The sequence below is a fragment of the Acanthaster planci genome, linkage group LG09 (assembly GCF_054643075.1).
Source record: "Acanthaster planci isolate LZ-2023a linkage group LG09, COTS_SCS, whole genome shotgun sequence".
NCBI lineage: Eukaryota > Metazoa > Echinodermata > Asteroidea > Valvatida > Acanthasteridae > Acanthaster > Acanthaster planci.
This window is the reverse complement of record NC_141785.1, coordinates 19,943,370-19,961,748: the sequence shown is the minus strand read 5'-3', so window position 1 is coordinate 19,961,748 and position 18,379 is coordinate 19,943,370. Positions and strand designations below refer to the sequence as shown.

General features: G+C 40.0%; 1 protein-coding gene across 1 annotated transcript in view; it reads right to left on the bottom strand.

Annotated features, from left to right (window-relative positions):
• Positions 1-17,967, bottom strand: part of lztr1 (leucine zipper like transcription regulator 1) — a 47,599-nt gene extending 29,632 nt beyond the window's left edge. Inside the window, exons 1-5 of the mRNA XM_087140994.1 lie at positions 17,724-17,967; positions 13,416-13,478; positions 13,201-13,260; positions 7,858-7,937; positions 1,390-1,498 (exon numbers count right to left, since the gene is read on the bottom strand). Of these exons, the coding sequence (XP_086997120.1) occupies positions 1,390-1,498; positions 7,858-7,937; positions 13,201-13,260; positions 13,416-13,478; positions 17,724-17,845 (434 nt within the window). The 5' untranslated portion in view covers positions 17,846-17,967. The remainder of the gene's footprint in view (positions 1-1,389; positions 1,499-7,857; positions 7,938-13,200; positions 13,261-13,415; positions 13,479-17,723) is intronic.
• Between the last annotated feature and the right edge of the window lie 412 nt (positions 17,968-18,379).

Genomic DNA, 18,379 nt, shown 5'->3' with positions numbered 1-18,379 from the left:
TTGAAAACACGTAACTGGTAATCTTCAGGATACCTATTTTTTTTATGGCTGGAAATTAAATTTAGAATCACCTAGTGGACTGGACAGCGTAAAAAAAAAAGGTGCACCCCATGGCCCTTCGTTACACCTGACAATTGGCCCCAAGTTGGAGGAAGAAGAGGAAATTCTTCTTCCCAATCAGTTTGACGGTGGCTAGCTGAAAATACTGCAAGCTCACAGGAAGCCATTACAAGAAGCAATTAGGACTGCGGCTTGAGAGAAATATGAAAAAGCAACTGAAAGAAACACGAGAGTGTGAGAAATCATGCTGGACTCCCTCCTACCAGTGTAAGCTCTGCCTACTTTTCAGTTTAACTGCAAATTAATCCTGGCGTGGATTTGTCAGCGGTGTCCGTCTGCTTGCTTCCAAGCTTTTTTTTGGTAGTAACATGGTCGTTATTTACAGCCCCCCCGTCTTGATCCAATTTGTGAAGCCCACGGGCCCACAGGCCTGGCAGCAATAACTACAAATTAGGAGGACGTGCTTGTTAGAACCCTTACTTAGAATGCGCCAAGAACTGACCCCACAGACCCATGTTGGGTCAGAATTTTAAACACGCCTGGATTCTTACAGTAGTAGGACGGATGCTTTGAATAATGCCACTTCCAGGGAAGGAAATGGACGGTCCAATATTATTGCTTACGAAATTCAGTTGAGTGGGACATAATATGTTTTTCCTACTTTGAACAGTGACCGCTTACAGCAAACCACATCAGTGCGCTTGGACTGAAAAGCTAGATTTTAAAATCAAAAAGTGTACATGCATGCGTCATCTTTATATAAGTATTCTTAAAAGTCTGAGTTTAAAAATCATGAGTTAATAAATGATTTTTAAACCAGCATTCTCCCGTTACAAAAAAAATCTGGCTTTAACTTTTCTTATGACTTCAGTGTCAAACAGTAGCTAGGTGCCCTAGATAAAAAGCACAGTATTTTAAGTAAGACACCCATTCCTCTATGTAAGTTTCCTTTAAATAGTATTTGAAATTTATTTATGAGTTCACTAATTACCATTTTCAATTAGGGTAACCATCCCACAAAAGCCAATTGTTTGAGTCCTCACAACGAAGAAGATAATGACGAAAATGTTCAACTTCGGAGGTGGTGAGAAAACCCCAAATAAATCTATTTCAGGAAAAACCATGGAATCAGGCAGGGACTAAATGCCAACCTAGGTGGGATTCGAACCTGAGTGGCAGAGGCGGAATGCAAGAAAAGAGCCACTACGCCAACCTGACTCCCCAACTGACCTTTAGGTCTAAATGTTGCAATACAGTTTTTCATACACGTCTCTATATCAAGCAACGATATGAGTGGTCACCACGGGCTGGTCAATGTTCCTTGATTACCTTCCTTCAAACTTCCACTCCACCCACTGTCCATTGGAGAGTTTGTACTCAAACAAATCGTTCTTATTCTGCAGGTTGGAGTTTGAGTAGATGTCACCAGTATACCCACCTGTAAGCAAACAATAACACACAAAACAAGAGGGTTATGCTTTGTCATTGAACAGGTGTAAATCTTAGCTTTAATATAGACCAATCCGACGACAGTTATTTTCTGTGCGTACGTCGTTTTTAAGAGTGCGTGCAACATACACGTGAATGTGACACTGCTGCAACTATTTCTAAATTGTAGTCACTGGATTCCAGAGTACAGGAATTTTCGAAAGGGAAAACAATTGTTTACAATCAGAGTTGTGAAACTTTTGAAATGCAATTTGCAATTCGGAGATTTGAAGTAGTTGTTAACAAAGTTAGTCATTCTTAAAATTTTTACTCTGATAACAGAAGTGGGTATTTGTTTGTAGTTTATTTTTGACAGTAAGTAGGTTGGGTAAACGAGGCACGTCACTGTTCCATATTTGGGCCAATGAACCCTCTCCGACATCTGCACAGCTAAAATCTCCTATTTACTAAACGTATGGGAAGAAAAGCTGTATTTTCATGAAACAGCACAGACAGATGTTGGCAGTCTTCTGCGGCAACAAGTCACCCTCATGAGACAATCCAAATGCCTGTCACAAAGGAGGAAGATGTTAAAACTGTTGTGCTGTGGGATAACTACAAAGGGCCAAACGCCTTGCAGCAGGCAAAAGGGGTTAGTTATCTGGTGTCCTGCATCTGCTTCAAGCACATCCTGCCCTGCTGAGGGCAGACTTCACTGGTCCCTGGCTTTGACCGTCAATCGTCATGGTGGTATGTAGGGTGTCATGTGTGAGGTGTCACTGCTGTTCAGATGAGCTGATAACCCAAGGGCTGAAAATCACTATACAAATCATGCAATTGTCCTTTTTGTACTGACCAACATTCTCCAAGAACTTTCTGCCCATGGAAAAAAGTTTCCAAAGATCTTCGGGAATTTTGCCTAGAAAGCTGGTTTCTATACGCTACACTCCTCATCCATTCCAATCCCCAGCAAGTTATTACAAACTACCCAGTTTTTTCTCTTAATGACAAGGAATGCATGCAATTTCTTGTGCATTACAGCCATTTCATAATGCAATGAATATCACAAACAGTCTGGCTCTGGCTCCATGGCAACAGACCCCAAGCAGCCAAGTTACAGCCACTTAAAGATTTTTCAATACAAGATATGAACTCAAACAAAACGAAAGTAGCACCATCATTTTACCATTTCCCTTATTTAGCAGAAACTGGTTCATGCTGACATGAGGAAAAAAAATTCTATATTTTGTCAGCCTTCCACAGAAACTCAATAAATTGCTAGAAAACTAGCTGTGAGGCAAGATCTTGTCTTGGCATATGGAGATCCGAGCTAGGAGAAGAGCTCAGACCATATTTCCACATTGTGAGTAATGGGAGATATGCCTGGCTTGAGATGACGCATAGACGAACTAATACCAAGACAATATATTGGTTTGAGCATCTCCATAAAAACCACAATATATCTATACTGTCATAAAACACTAATGAGCTAATCTACAGAACGCAGCCACTGTGATGTCACATGGGGCAAGGCGTGCTAGTTGTTTATGTAGAAAGACTAAAAACAACCCAACGTGCTCTGAATCACTATCACTGAATTGCCTGATGAACTTGGGGGGGTACACAATTAATTTTTTTTCGGAGGGGTGGACATGAAAGGGGCCCCTTGGCCAATTTTTTTGGAAGGGGGCATTGAAGGGGCCCCATGGCCCATTCTGTGACTGAGTTACATACATGTGTACATGTAGCTTTCAAAATTTCCCAGTGGATTTGAAGGATCCAAGGTCAAGGTTCAAATGGCAAGGTTCAAATGGAATGCAATACATTTCTATTCATAGTTTGTTTGATTGGCAATTTCTAATTAATTCATTTATATATTTGAGACTTGACTTGGACTTGCCAAAAATGACTTGTTACCAACCCAAGTCAGACGCTACTCGACCGGCCCCATATATTTTGAATTAAGCTATTCAGTTTACACCTTATGAGCATAAAAAACGGACTTCGAGTTGGGCAGCTTCTACTTCACCCAGCTGCAGGTGTAGATCAGGGCAGCATGCATATCATGCTGCTACGTTGCGTTGACGTGTGACTAGGATAAACAGCACCCTCAATATTTCATTATTTCATCTCAACGCTTATAACCACCCTGCAAAGTACATTTATTAAATTAGATAGAGGTGCAATATACGACAGGTACGCATTGTCAAAACAATTGGAAAAAAGGTGTTCAGCTGTCGTAACTTCGCAAGTTGACGCCTGGTTCTTTTTGCTTATTACAGCTGGACAAAATAATGTTCAGCTTGACTTGTACTTGGACAAAGAGACTTGTGACTTGACTTGCCCTGTGACTAAATGACTTGTGACTGGACCTAATGACTTGCCCGGTGACCTAATGGCTTGTGACTGGACCTAATGACTTGCGAATTGACTTGGACTTGCATATCATGACTTGACTTGGACTTGCAAAAAGTGACTTGCTGCCACCTCTTGTCAATATATTTGCTCAAGGACGGGGGGAGCTAGCCAAAAGCCATTAAACCTTTGGTACTTTAAAAAAAAACCGCTGAAAGTGGAGACAAATATATCCAGGAAATTAGGGAGGGGTAGGGGAAGCTATAATAACATGCAGCGACAAATAATGTTTTACTCCTTCACAGGGATGGAATCAATCTTTATGTTTTCGACAGTCAAGGTGGAGATTGGGAGAACTCCGGCGATCAATTTGAGAGGTGTACGCGTAACCAGGTGGCAAAAAACAGAAATGCAATGTGTCTTCTATTACGTCTCGTTTCAGGGCGTCTTCGATCCACATCCATAATGTGGCTTAACTTGAGTAAACAAGGGTATCAAGTATGCGGCGAGTTCCTGTGGGCTAACTAGGGGAACGTGCTGATCCAAAGTGATGCAAAAATACAGATGATGCGACTCTAAAATATATATGCCTTTCAACGAGTTGGTGGACTTTTGTAAATCGCCGAATCATGACAGTCAACAATGGCACACTGAACTTTGAGCAAGGGGTTTGCTGTATGCAAGTTCTACATTTGATTGATGCAAATTGACAACTTTTCATGGAATGGTGAAGGAACTTGTGGGCAGTTTTTTATGGGAGGTTTTTTTTTTTAAAATTCCCAAATTTCTTGTGAAAAAGGTCAACGACTGAAGCTTTGGAGGGCAACTTTGTTTTTGCGGCTTGCTGACATCACACCTTTCCTCTCATGAACAAAACATTGACAAGTAACAGAAACAACCATTAAACAGGAGTAGACAGGATACAGGTGCAGTAGTCCAGAAGTTGCAGGTTCGAATCTCACTTTCATCAATTTTCTTTGGTTTGAATATTATTAAGCATTGAAACACAATGTCCCTTCCACTTCAGGCCTGGGAATTCTTCCCTTTTTCCCAGACCTCTCCCTCAATTTGAATACTTCTGAAATACAGAACAGCAAAAGATCTCCCGTTAAAGGCAGCTGTCTTGCACTGTGCATTTTCTACAAAAATTCCCTCTGAATCCTACCGGATGGATTTAAAAGATAACCGCTATGACAGAAATGGATGGTGATCCACAATCCACATGCAAGAGAACTGCTCCGAATGCCTCCCGAATATTCACAGGATGATTGCAAGTAAAGCTCCCTGTGAGGCTTAATGTCTTTACCACGCCTGCCCCTGCTGTACCCAACTTGACCCTTTGACCACTGGACAAGCAACAACCCAAGGACAAATGAATCACTGACAAGCCCAGCCAGGCAGCAGCTGAGAAGGAATTTTGGCTTCAGTTTGATTAACATGTGAGAAAGCGCTTTGATGAACATGAATATTATTTGAAGCAACCCTTTAACAGTACATTTGAATATTCTATTCATGATTGCCGAGTTTTAAGTTGCGTAATTGCCAACACAGCTGCTTTTTACACGTCAGATAGCAAGCCTGTTACAGATGTGATCACGATTTTCCCCCAAATTTATTCTATGTATCTAACATTTCTAGCCCATAATCTAGCTAAACAAGCTTTACACTTCCAACAGCCTGGGATTCTAGAGCAACAACCTTTACAATCCCACCTTCCAACTTTAACGTCCAAAGCAAAGTTCTTGAAACAGAAAAACAGCAGGAATAAAGTCAAATGAGGGAGCCCCGCCCCAATATCACTTCCATCACCATTTAAAATCCCCATCGAGTTCTTTTCTTTTGAATCTGATAAAAGGGCAAAAGGATGCCGAGGTAAACAGCCATTAGGAAAAATTAGAGCTGTCAGCAGGGCTCGGCAAATAGCTCTCTAGCTCACTTCTTCAAAGGTCAGGGCTCGCAGACGGTTTTCCATTCCACAACCAGCCACATGGAGTTACCATTTTCCCCCCCTTTCTCTCGTCTACGTCTGCTCGTCTGCTCGTCTGCTCTACTGAGAGACGAGTGATTACGTGTGGACTGTATGAAATACGAACCCCAGTAAGCAATCGTTCGATTGCAGGTTGAGAGGCCGACGTTGGGGGGGTTTCATGCAGATAGCAAATCAAGACATGACAATTTTTGTGGACAAATTTAAATTTCGAGATTCTTCTTTTCTCATTTGTTCACAACATTGGGGCTACGGCTAACTTAACATTCCAATCAACATGCTGAACCAGCATCACTTAAGATTCCAGACCCGACATAAAAATTTAATCTTTAAATCTTAGCAGTGATTTCTCCAAAGAAGAACAACTGCAGGGGCTGAAGAAAGCAATCTTGAAACAAATCAAAAAAAAGTAGCAATTAGAGCAGAATTTGATTTTCCATGTGGGCATCCATTGGGCAAGTTCACAAATAGCTTGCCAGCACATTGCTGTACGTGCAAATATGCATTCGTAATGGTAGAAGTCCATGAGATGGTCTGGGAATATGTTATCCGCATGATGAACAGGGGTAGTAATGGGGTACTGCCTCAAGGCTGGATATCATGTTGGTTGGTACGTATTATCATTCTATCAACTAACAAAGTACATTATATAGACAATAACTAAGGGAGGGAGGGACTTCCATTAACCCCACCTCCCCAAGAATCTTTGCTGGGAATCTTCCTGGATCTTACAAAGACACATTCTTTGAATATAAAATTTCAAGGGGCATCCAGCAACTACCAGCTGGGCTCTACTCAAACGGCAGAGGAAATATTTTCAAAGTACGGGGGGGAGACAGTTGTGAGGCAATCAGGCAACAGCCATTAATAGACCGATCCATGGCCAAAGGCCAACGGCCCCCTTGGCCCAATCCTGCTTCCCCACCCGGAAGCTCTGTCTTCCTCAATCCGGCAAAATCCTCTACAATCTCCCGGTGAACGTTGCGAGTCGGCTAATTAATGGTTGTGCACAACCTTCAATGTACATGCACACTCATGGAGACAAGCAATGATTTCCCACATGCACTGCCTCACTGAATGTGCACGGAAATCCTTGGGGACACCTTGCCCAGTCTGGAGATGAGACTACAGTCAGACACCCGCAAGTGAAAAATGTCTCGTTCATCTACAGAAAGCAACCCCTGACTGTCCATAATTAGGCCAGAGCAGGCAGGCAGGCCCTGATGAGTATCCTTAGAGGGCAGGAACAAGATCGGGAAGATGACACTAGACCTATCTTCCGTTTATCCATCCTGAGGTGATGACTTGCCAGCCTTCCGAGGCATCCCTCCCTGGCTTTGTCTCAGGGGGATGGAGCGGGATGCGCTTGTCTTTCAGGATTGGGGTAGGTCTATCTGGGATGGTTTTTTGTGTGTGTGTGTGGAAATGGAAATGCACTAATGTGGTTGGGTCCCACAGGAAAGTATTTCCAGCTGGGACAGTGAACCTAAAGGCGCATGCACTTGGGCAAAGTTTATTACAATTTCAATGTTTATAGGAGGTTATTCAATTGACTCGGGTCGATGCACGCAGAAGCCCTGCCATTGTTAATTCACAGGGAGGGGGGAGCTTTCTATGAAGAAGGTTCCATTAAGTTTCTGCAGTACTGGATTTGGAAGGAGTGAGCGTGTTTTCTGATGAAAATGCTCAAGGAGCTGGGTTTAAAATACAAGAAAATTAATGCAAGTATTGGTGCAAAAACATACCGTACCCAAAATGAGATTGATTCATTCTTCAAAGTCAAATTGGGCTCTAAATAGTGAATCGGTCTTCAAAACATATCTCAAATTTTCTCCAAATCAACTACAGCAGCAATTATTTCTTGTACTGTTGGCTGTTGGTAATAAAACTGACAAATTGTTAAAATTACTTTAAAAGAGGGGAGTTTCCTGGATGACAAATGCTTCGAAGACAAGTGACAAACAATATAAACAGGGAACAGGAAATGATGAATTTGTAAAAGGAAGTATAAACTGAAGAATTATTACCAAAAATAAACATGCTTCCATGGTAGACCACGGCTGAGTGGTGATATCTTGGGGCAGGAGGGGTGCCTGTAGTAAAAGCCCTGCAAAGAAAAAGAAGAATTATAAAACTACTAATACTGACGTTTAAATGTCCGGTTTTTGGTAACCATACAAGTACTAGATCGATGTACAATAGCACTTTAACCCTAACCACGCTGAACCCAACAAGGTTATGCAGGATTTCAACGGTCCCTAGGGGGTTAGGGTTAAACGTTCCTCAAACAAAACAACTTTTCCCCAAAAAATCTGTCACTTCCAAATAGGGATGAAGGAAACACGAACCAATGAACAATTGAACAAATAAAACATAAACAAAACAAAAAACTAAACCCAAACACAGGAAAACCCTAACTATCTCCCAGATCCACAATCAAGCCTTCTTGCCCGGAATATATTATCTGGTTTTGCTGGATATGGACACCTAAACATTCAAGGAAATGTCCTCCAACAAATCCTTGACAATTTATGATGGTTTGTCTCCTCTTGCGTCCATCATGACTGAGCGGGATGATTAAGAACTTCTCAGCACGGTATCCTTGGAAACAGCAGAAGAGGAGACCATCAGAGGCCATGACCTCTGAGTGCCAGACAAATAGCCAGGCACATGATGAGTGATAGGCACTGACCTTAGTCATCTCAGAGTAGTCAGGAAAATGAAAGTGACCACGAAAACAAGTTTATTTCTTACTCAGCGTTGGGGAAAACAAGAAAAAGAAAAAGATTGGTGTTCTGATACTGCAGGTTCTTAAATACTTTCTGGTCGCCTTAACTTCACCCCAGGGCATCTTCAGAAACGCCAACATGCACAAGATAAGTGTTAGCAGGTTTAGCATCTCTCTTGAAATTTTTAGTTCTGAGAAGACTTGAAACTAATTTTTACAGATTAGCTATCAACCAGCTTGGAATGTGGGAATCCAGCATGATGAATTGGACCAGGAGTCTGTCTAGATAAGAGATGGACCCCTTGTGCCTCAGTTAGGACCTACATACATGTACAGGACAGGTGCCTCTAGGCCTACAGGTTGGAGCACTGGTAATCAGCCTTGGCTATCTGCCTGAAAACCCATCAAATTAGGATCCAATTCAGTGCAACTTTTCACGCTCAAACTCTAGCTATTGAGGAGACTGAATCCGTCTGATTAGCACAAAACCAGAAGTGGAAGGTTTGTTGATAAGGGTAATACCTGATCACCTAATCATAAGTGCAACATTTTCAGGGCACTGCATTCAGTGTTTGACATGAAAGTCAAAAGGGCTTTTCCACTGATATGAAGCCGATGGCATGTTTTTGAAGATAAAACCACGTGGCCAAAAGTGGGTTGGGTTTTTTATTTTTACGTGATAAATACCCAGTGCATGTTATTAACAACTGTAGAGTTATGAATGGGTCTGCGGTGGCCCAGTTTGTACAATGTAAAGAAAAAGACTTGCAAACCAAACTGGATTTTAAAATTAGCTCAGCTACATTCTTACAATGGTCAAGATTTTTTACCAAGCAATAAAACAGTTACCTTTTACAGAGACAATCAGATCAACCTGGAAGGCAAAAAGACTGGCCTTTTCATACCCCTAGCAATTTGGCTTGCTCTTTGCTGACTACCAGTAGGCCTAGATCATGATTATAGCAGTCAAATTCTTGCTTGCAATACATTCAATCCCTTCACTGCAATCAAAGAGTAGTGTCGGCAACAAAGAAGCCAAAAATGCAGGTGAAACTGGGAAATCTCAGTTGGTTTTTGCTGAAGTTGACACTTTTAACATAATTTGTAATTGTACAACGCTCTAATCTGCCTTACGTGAATCGCGCTTTATAATAAGCGATTTATTATTATTGTTATTACCTGACATTAAAGCTGTTTGACTCTTTTCACTGGACAACTATTTGACTCCTGTAGCCTTGGATACTGGTTCAACTGATAGGCTAGTCTGGTAAGGTTACAGGTACACATACGTTGTACGTGTAGGGGGTTGATCTATTGCATGATGCGAAATTCATATCTGTAGATGAACTACAGACAGGTAATTGCCTTGGAGGTTTACACATTGAATCATGTTGTTCTATTTCCTCCAAAAAGTTCTCATTTCTACGAGAGGTGCAAAGATGCATGTCACAGTGGAAAATTTCAAAACCCTTGCTGTTCCAATGCATGCGAAGGGAAGTTCAAGGTCTGCACAAGGAGAGGTGGGTTAACACTCTACCATTTTGGTGCTTCAAATTTGATGTGCTGGGAAGTACAACCATTAATATCGTTATAACGAAATTAAACTTTCCTGGCAAAGGCACTTGGAAAAGTCATCTAGTGGACAGTATTATGGTAAAAGCCATGACCTCAATCATGGGGGGTGGGGCATGTCAGCTAAGTGGTTTCTGAAGTGAGAAACCATGTACATCTTGTAGTGTTTACATTTAGGAAGGAAGGGAAGAGTCGTTAAACTTTTAGTAACAGGGCTTGATGGCCCACAGGTAACAAAACTGCTGACTGGGTGAATCAAAGGGGTGCTGTGAGGGGTGCCAGGGGACACCACCACAGGGATTTGGGACAGGGTTAACCTCTGAGCATATCAAGACACTTCAACAAATGCAATATAACCTGAATGTACATGTACATGATCCAGAAACATATATTTCATGAGCAAATCGGCAGCTGGTGCCACAGTTTCTCTACTTGACCAAAGCCTAGGGGACCCCCCCCAAATGGGCCCCACCCACCTTCCTCCCTGTGAGTGCATGTACACTATGTCAATACATGTATTTTTCTATCTTGCTGGTTTTCCTGCATTGTGATTCATTTCACAAATCTATAAAACTGCACAGCTCAGAAAACGGGTTGCCTTCTTGTTTCCATTGGTGTAATCACACTGACCCCAGAATAAATTGTCCCCACTTCCAAAAGTCTGAATTTATTTTCCAAAACTGCTGACTGTTTTGACTAATGTATTCACAAAATATGCATATAATTGGATTAGCTGATCTTACAGGTGTGCAAATTTTAAGGTCTTACTTATTTTGGAAAAATCGGTACACATGTTAAAAAAAAAATTGGGAGTTTATCGGTGATTTAAATTCAAGTAAAAACAGGGAAGCAACTTATTATCCCCAATGATTACGTAGACATCGGGTAGTCAACTTAGTTAACTAGTACACTGTATATTAATCCACTATCCCAGATTTTATGTTAAGTTCCTTTTAAGAATTAACTCCCCTCCCCTTTCTTTGTTTCCAAGGCATTTTGTTTTCACTTTCTACGATGTCTTTTTATAATGTTCTAGGAGTCACAACATGAATGTCTAAAATTAATTTATTTTGTCTGAAGATACAATACTCGAACAAGACTCACAATATCATCACATCCATCCATGTATATTGACCTTTTGGGAAAAGTAGGACAGGGGAAGATTTCATCAATTTACTGAGTTTGCTCAAAGTGCAAAATTGGTCATCGACTGGTACAGGTTGAACAAACTTGGTGCGGTAAACTTGGCATAAAATCGAACAGCATATATGCATAGGTTTACATACTACATGTACAAGTAAGGGCAGGGCAAAAGCTGGAATATGGACTTAGACACAGAGTATCTAAAACGTCAACACTCCACTCTGAATAAGTGACATAATAGGCTGTCATTGCACCTTGCTCCTGTCAAAAAACAAACAGTTCCAAAAACACCTGGATATTAGCTTTCTAGTAACAGTTTGTTGCAAATGCTCAAGACCAGGTCATTAACTTAGGCACAAATATGAAGGGTACAGACCACTAATTCAAGTGAGAATTTCTGGCCAGCTCATTAGCATTAAAAGTGCCCCCACAGCATCTTTTGAAAAAGGAGATTGTTTGGCCCCCAAAATGGTGAGATTGTGTAAACCGTTGCCAGGATGAACTCCCTGGCTAAAAACTACGGTTGAAAAATGGTCGTAAGTGCCCGAGAAAGTTGAGGGTTGCCACTTGAAAAATGGCTGCAATTGGACTTCGGAAAAATCACTTTTTGGGGGGGGGGTGATTTTGTTGTGTGGGAATAATTAAAAATGTAATTGGTTAACCCACAAAAAAATTGAAAAGAAATTGAAAGATTAGTGACCAGACAAGAATTTCATTTGTGTTTCAGAAATCTCAGGGATGTTGGTATGCATGTTATTAGGCCCTGAACAGTGCTGATTTTACACAGTTTTGAATGGGGCTTGAATTAGTGGACTGGACCCTGAATTGTTTGGGAGAAGCAAAGGTAAGATGAAGTCATGCAAATCCAACTGGTAATGTAAGTTATAACAAGAGAAACAGTAAAGGGTAACTTTGTGAGTAACCATGGAGGAAAGAAAGAGTTCCTTCATGGGACAACAAACTAACATATTGGAAGGGACTTTTAAATGTATCCCGTTCTACCACATGATTGTAGTAAGTTAGGAACTTAAGTGCTGTTTCTTTATTGGAAGTGTTCTACCTCAGAGATTTGTTTTGAAAATTGGACCCTGCAAGGATTAGTTAAAGCTGTCTGTTGCCATGGTAACAGACTGACACCTATAATGTGGAATAAAACCTCACTGAAGGCTGGTGCAATTTTCCATGAGGAATAAACAGAGTTGGCCTCAAATAAATTGAATTTTTGCAGCTATTTTGTGGAAAGTACAAACAATTTTAAGTCAGGTTACCAGTAGCTCCAAGGTCGCCTCAATGTAAACAACCTTCCAACTTTTTCTCTGGGTCCATGCACTTTTACCAAAATTGACACAGCTTTCAAGGGATTTCCTGAATAATGTGGATAATGCACACTTGAAGTTATCCCAGGAACCGTTAATCCGATTCCCAAAGTGCTTTACCATAAGAGCCTTCCCAATCAATACCTGTGTTAGTAAAAGGATGTCATAATTTACTCCAATACATCCTGAGCTTTTCACATGGCTTTGTTTATTACCTGCCTAGCCCTCATTTGAGGTAAATAAACAGGGGTTAACATACAAGCACCAAAATGCTCCTTTTAAAAGAATGCTTACAGGAGAGTTGTTAGGGAGGTTACAAGCACATCTTAAAAAGTAAAAAAATAACAGCTGCTGAAGTGGTTAATCCAGAGAGGCATTGTTGAGCTTTTCGCTGTGAGATGCGGCAGTCTGTTAAAGGTTTTCTGGTCAACGATTAACCCTGACCTCCACAGGCCTTTCTTCAGGGAAGTCAGAAACCGCTTTGGATCTTGGCCAAGAATCATCTGTCTGCTACAGGCTGCTTAAAATGAGCATTTGGTATGCACTCTGCACATGCACATAAATTGTGATCCCACAATTAACAGAAAAACAAAGTTGAAATATTCTTTTACCTTCCCCATGAACATTCTTTGACATCGTAGCGAAGGACATCATTAAGCATATTCTTCCGTCTGTAGCATCAATTTTGAAAGGCATAAAAGAAAAATATTCTCATGAAATCCATAAACGAGTGGTAAACATACCATGGAAACTATAGGTTCAATTACAATCAACAAACTTTTTTTGTATCTGTCAATTTTGTTAGGAGCTGGAATCTGTTTCTCACCCATTGTCTCCACCAAACACATAGATTGCATCTTTGTACGCCACTGCAGTGTGCTTACTTCGTCTGTGAAGAAAAAGAAAAAAATCAAACTGACAATGAAAACAGTAAGTTTCCATTGTATGATGATCCAAGGCACATTATGAGGAATTAATTTCAACCCTGTGCTTGTAGCAATTTTTATTATAAAGCTATTAAACATAAATCTGTAACCAATTTAAATACAGTTAGCTACAAGGCCTACTTATGAGTTTTGTTACCCGCCGCTTACTGGAACTCACCTCATTGCATTATATATAAATAATAGGTCTTGCTCTTCCAAAAAGGGGCAGCTCAAATTACCACTTAAACTCCATGAATTTAGTCTGATTTTTCCTTGTTTTAAAAAAATTTGGACAGTGAATAAATGGAAACCAAAAATAACTTTTCCAGGATATTCTGGGGAAGATTCGCCGATTCTGTTTTTATTTTACAGTTTTTCCCGTTTTAAAGAAAAACTCATCAAACCTGTGCATGGTTATTGAATTTGTGTAACTTTGCAGATTTAGATTACTGTGAATTTTGTTTGAGCAGTTTTTCTGAAGAAAATCAACAACAAAAGATTGTTGCTTAACAAACACATTGCACAATTCTTAATAAATCCTAACAAGTTCGAGACAGAAATCCAATAGAAACCTGCATCTAATTCTTCAATATCAAGAAAAATGTTTCGAAGCTCTTACTTATTGAAGTGTTATAGTGTCTATACTCTTTAAAGTGGGCCCTTGTTTTTGTTTCGCTGATTTTTTTCAATTTTTTCTGCTTTCCTGAGTAAGGGCAAATATCAACAACATCCCTGTGAGTTTGAGTGAATGTTTGGCACCATCGAGTCTTAGAAAAGAGTCAGATTAGAGGCAAAGAATCCCGCGGTGCGAAGCTTTCAGACAGATATCAGTTCCACACACAAATATTCTGACACTCTGTGCACAAACGAAATGACACTGGTCTGAACATTTTCAAGTCTTTTTGTAAGTAAATGCTTTGAAATGTGCCCTGCAAAATTTATTTGACTTTTTAGGACATATTATCACTTTCAGATAAATCACTGTAGGGAAAAATTAGTGACATCCGCATATGAAAGTACTCCCTTTTATTACTGTCTATGACATACAATGCTTGGAAATGAAGACATACCACACAAGAAAATTGACACTGACGTGAGGACCTTGTTTTGAATTTACCTCACAAAAAAACTACTGATGTTTGTATTTGCCAGCTCAAAAGTGAGTGAAGTTGGCCAGTTAAGCTGTTTTAGTTTTCAAGTGCAAGAGTTTGGGTCCCAGCACGATGGGGATCCCACTGGCAATGAATTACCTCCTAACTGTAAAGTATCTATCCTAACAACAGGTGCTGTAGATGGGCCAACCTGACAATCATACATATATACCGTGCCAGCATGTGCCATAGCATGCCCCACTCTCGTTTTGCAAAAAAACCAAATAGGAGAATCTAGTTTTTGGTTTGTGTCATGGGGGAAAGGCCAGAATGGCATATTTTGGTTGAATTCTGTCAGGTATTGGCCCAACAGTGTCTACCATTAAAAAGTCTCCTCCTTTTAACTATAAACATGGAAAGAAGAGTACAGGTAAGATGCCAGTCATTTTCCCTACAGATCATGACCTATTAGCCTCTATTTAAAGCAATAAAATGTCCTAAAAAGTCAAATGCGGCAGTTAAAATTTTGAGGTAATCACTCCCAAACACTCAATATTTTTTTCAGAAGAGTCTCATAAAGTTTGTGCACAGGATGGCAATAGGTGTCCAAACGTGAATTTTTCCATAGACATTGAAAATAAGAGCGACGGTGAATGTTCACTGTCAAGACTGGAGGAGAGTGGAGACCATTTATACTCGTGTGTATAGGTCATGGTGTAATACACAACAAGGCTGCTTAGCCTATCAATAAAACTGGAGTGTGCCATGACACCAACATGTAATTATCATGATCATAGGGGGCCTACTAGTCATGAATAAAGCCAGACACCGTGACTGTCTCGGTAGTCAGGTATGAGCCAAAACAACCTGAAGAAAAAATTCTCTGTAGAAATTTGTTAACTAAAGACTACCTGTCTACTCCTCGTTGGACCAGCCCGGAAAGACTTCCATATATACAGACAACACTCAATGCCCCTGTGCACAAACCTATAAGGCTTGTCTGAAAAAAAAGAAGTGTTTTCTAAGTAATTGCTTTGGAATATTCTTGGCTAAGTTTCATTTCTTATGTGATGACATGTTTATGGTGGTTATATCATTTTAAGGGTAATTAGTGTTGTCCGTGTAGGCCTATGGAACTCTTTCTAGCAAGTTCAACAGAATTATCAGAGCATGCAGTCATATCTGCTAGTGTGTAAAACCTTGATGACAAAAACTCACGGTAAAAATAGTTATCTCCAATATTTTTAAATTCGTGATCCTCTTGTAGCCAAGAACTTTCTCTTTCAAAATGTGTCATAAGTTTGGACTAAAATGCTGTCTAACACCCAAAAAATAAATTGGAAAGAAAAATGAGTCAGAGAACATGGCAGTCAGATGGTAGCCGCTTCACTGGAGGACACCAATCCTCAAAAACCCTTCAACTTTAAGCTCTCTTCCTCCTCCAGTAAACACCCTCTGTTTTTATGAAATATTCTCATCAAAGAGGCTCTGAACTTCCGACTGATACCAAAGTTGTCAAAACTTCATAGGTAATTTCACTAAAATCAAACCATTTAATGCCACCGGTTTTCATGGGAAAACTGACAAAAATCATTTAAAAAAAGCATTATGAAGGGGGGAGAGGGTATGTAAAAGTAGTATTTTCGGGAAGTTTGGAGTGTGCTGATTCTGACAGTGTGTGTTGCTGTGGAACTTGCGATAAGCTGCGATTTGATCCGCACATTAGGGCTAGGGCTGAGTCAATTCGAATAATTCACTATTTGAATATTCGACATTTATTTCGCTCAAACATCCAAACATTCCTTCATACAAACCAACAGATTGTTGATGAACAAACCATATACAAAATCAGTTTGATGATGATGTGATGATGACTTGTCAATTTTGCTGTAATTGTTTTATTTTCATTATTTTGGTAATTTGACAATGATGGTATATGTTTTTGTACCATTCAACATTCTTTTCCACAGAAGGATATAGTTTTTAATTGAAAACTTTGACCCAGCCAGCCCAGACAAATGTTTACCTATAACTTTTATATACTGTACCTACATGTACACTTTGCCATTGTACAACAGAGTATTTAATCAAACAAACAAAAGTCTGTTTCATTTATCACTTACCAGGGGAAAAATGAAAATTTTATTTTCAGGGGCTGCTTTTCACATCCCACTGCCTAAGTCTGCAACATTGAAATAAGCTTTTACCTGGTACATTGCTGCCTATGATGATTTTCTGGGGCTTTTTTTTTTGTAATTCACAGCAAAATCGCCCAGAGCCCCCGTGTATGTGACTTATTCCTTTTGTCTTACATGATCCATGACAAAATACCTGAACCCAAAAAACAAACACAAGTACTTGAGTTTCCAAAAACTTGTAAAGGAGATGAACTATTCTGAAGTCCTTTGCATTACAGTTTCAAATAGGTGACAAGCAGACAAGCTGTTCTAGATAACACCATGTCAGCCCATCACTGCAGTGAAATACAGAGGCATTTTATGGACCAATTTTGTAGAATTATTTCAAATCAATTGTGCGAGGAGAAATTTACACAGTTCCATTCAAAGTTGCATTATCTTGGTCAAATTTAAAGGTAATGAATTACTTTAAACACCATTAGATGTCTTTTTCCAACAAGCTTTCCAATGATACCAAAGTCGTGTGGATACAACCCAAAACTATCCATTCATTATTGCTAGTTTGAGTGATTGCCGTGAATCAGTTGTATACTATCCAAACTGACAGAATGAAACTTTGTATCTTGTTCCAAAATTAAATGGGAATATCTCGGTTAATTTTAAAGGTAATGAGCTGATGTAAGTATCATCGGATTTCTCAGTTCTTACACTTTCAAATGATACCAACTTACCAAGTTTGCTGGGGTCCCTTCAGAAACTCAAAATGTCATCGAACTCGCTACTCTTTCCACCAGAACAAATAAGCCACTGCAACATGGCAACACTATCTTTAGTTGGCACGATTGGGACTAACAACTGCTTACTGGACCGAAACCTGTGCACTGTGTGTCATGTGTACCTGGCCAATGATGTACTAAATTGTAGCTACACACACACTCTACGCGGCACATGCCACATCCATCATACGGGATATGCTTACCGTGCGCCCACGAACTCATCACAGTCGGGCATACGTCGCCATCGGTGAACCGTCTCAAACGGACCAGTATCGATCGACACTCCTTGCCAAGAATGCACGCTACTTGATCTCCCACTTGCCATTGTTATCCTTCGCGAATAATACTTCAGAATAATGGTTTATAGGACAAAAAGAAAGAAATATTTTTGCGAAAAGAAACCAACAAGTTTCATACGGAAGCTGCCATATTGGTTGCGTAAATGCGCATGCTTGAAGTTTGCAATTTGGAGGATTAGACTTGCTCAAGTCAATTATTCTGTTTATCGTGTGGTTCAGATACATGTACTTTCAAATCCAAGGGCATTTACACAGGTGTTGCCTGTGGACCGGTGGTTGATTTATATTTTCAGAGATTTAAAGAATTCCATATTGTGGGTAATTCACTTACAGTTTATTCCATTTGCAAACTACTGCACAAACAGGGTGTGGCTTCTAGGGCTTGGATTGTGCAGGGACCAGAGGTGTTTCAGAACGTTTTATAATTATTCATTTTGTTCGATTTTTTTCCATTGAGAATATCGAAGACTCTGTTTAACGGTTTGCATAAAAACTACCAAATAAAATTATACCAAAATTTATGATTAAAGAACAAAGAAAGAAAAAGTCTCCCAAACCCA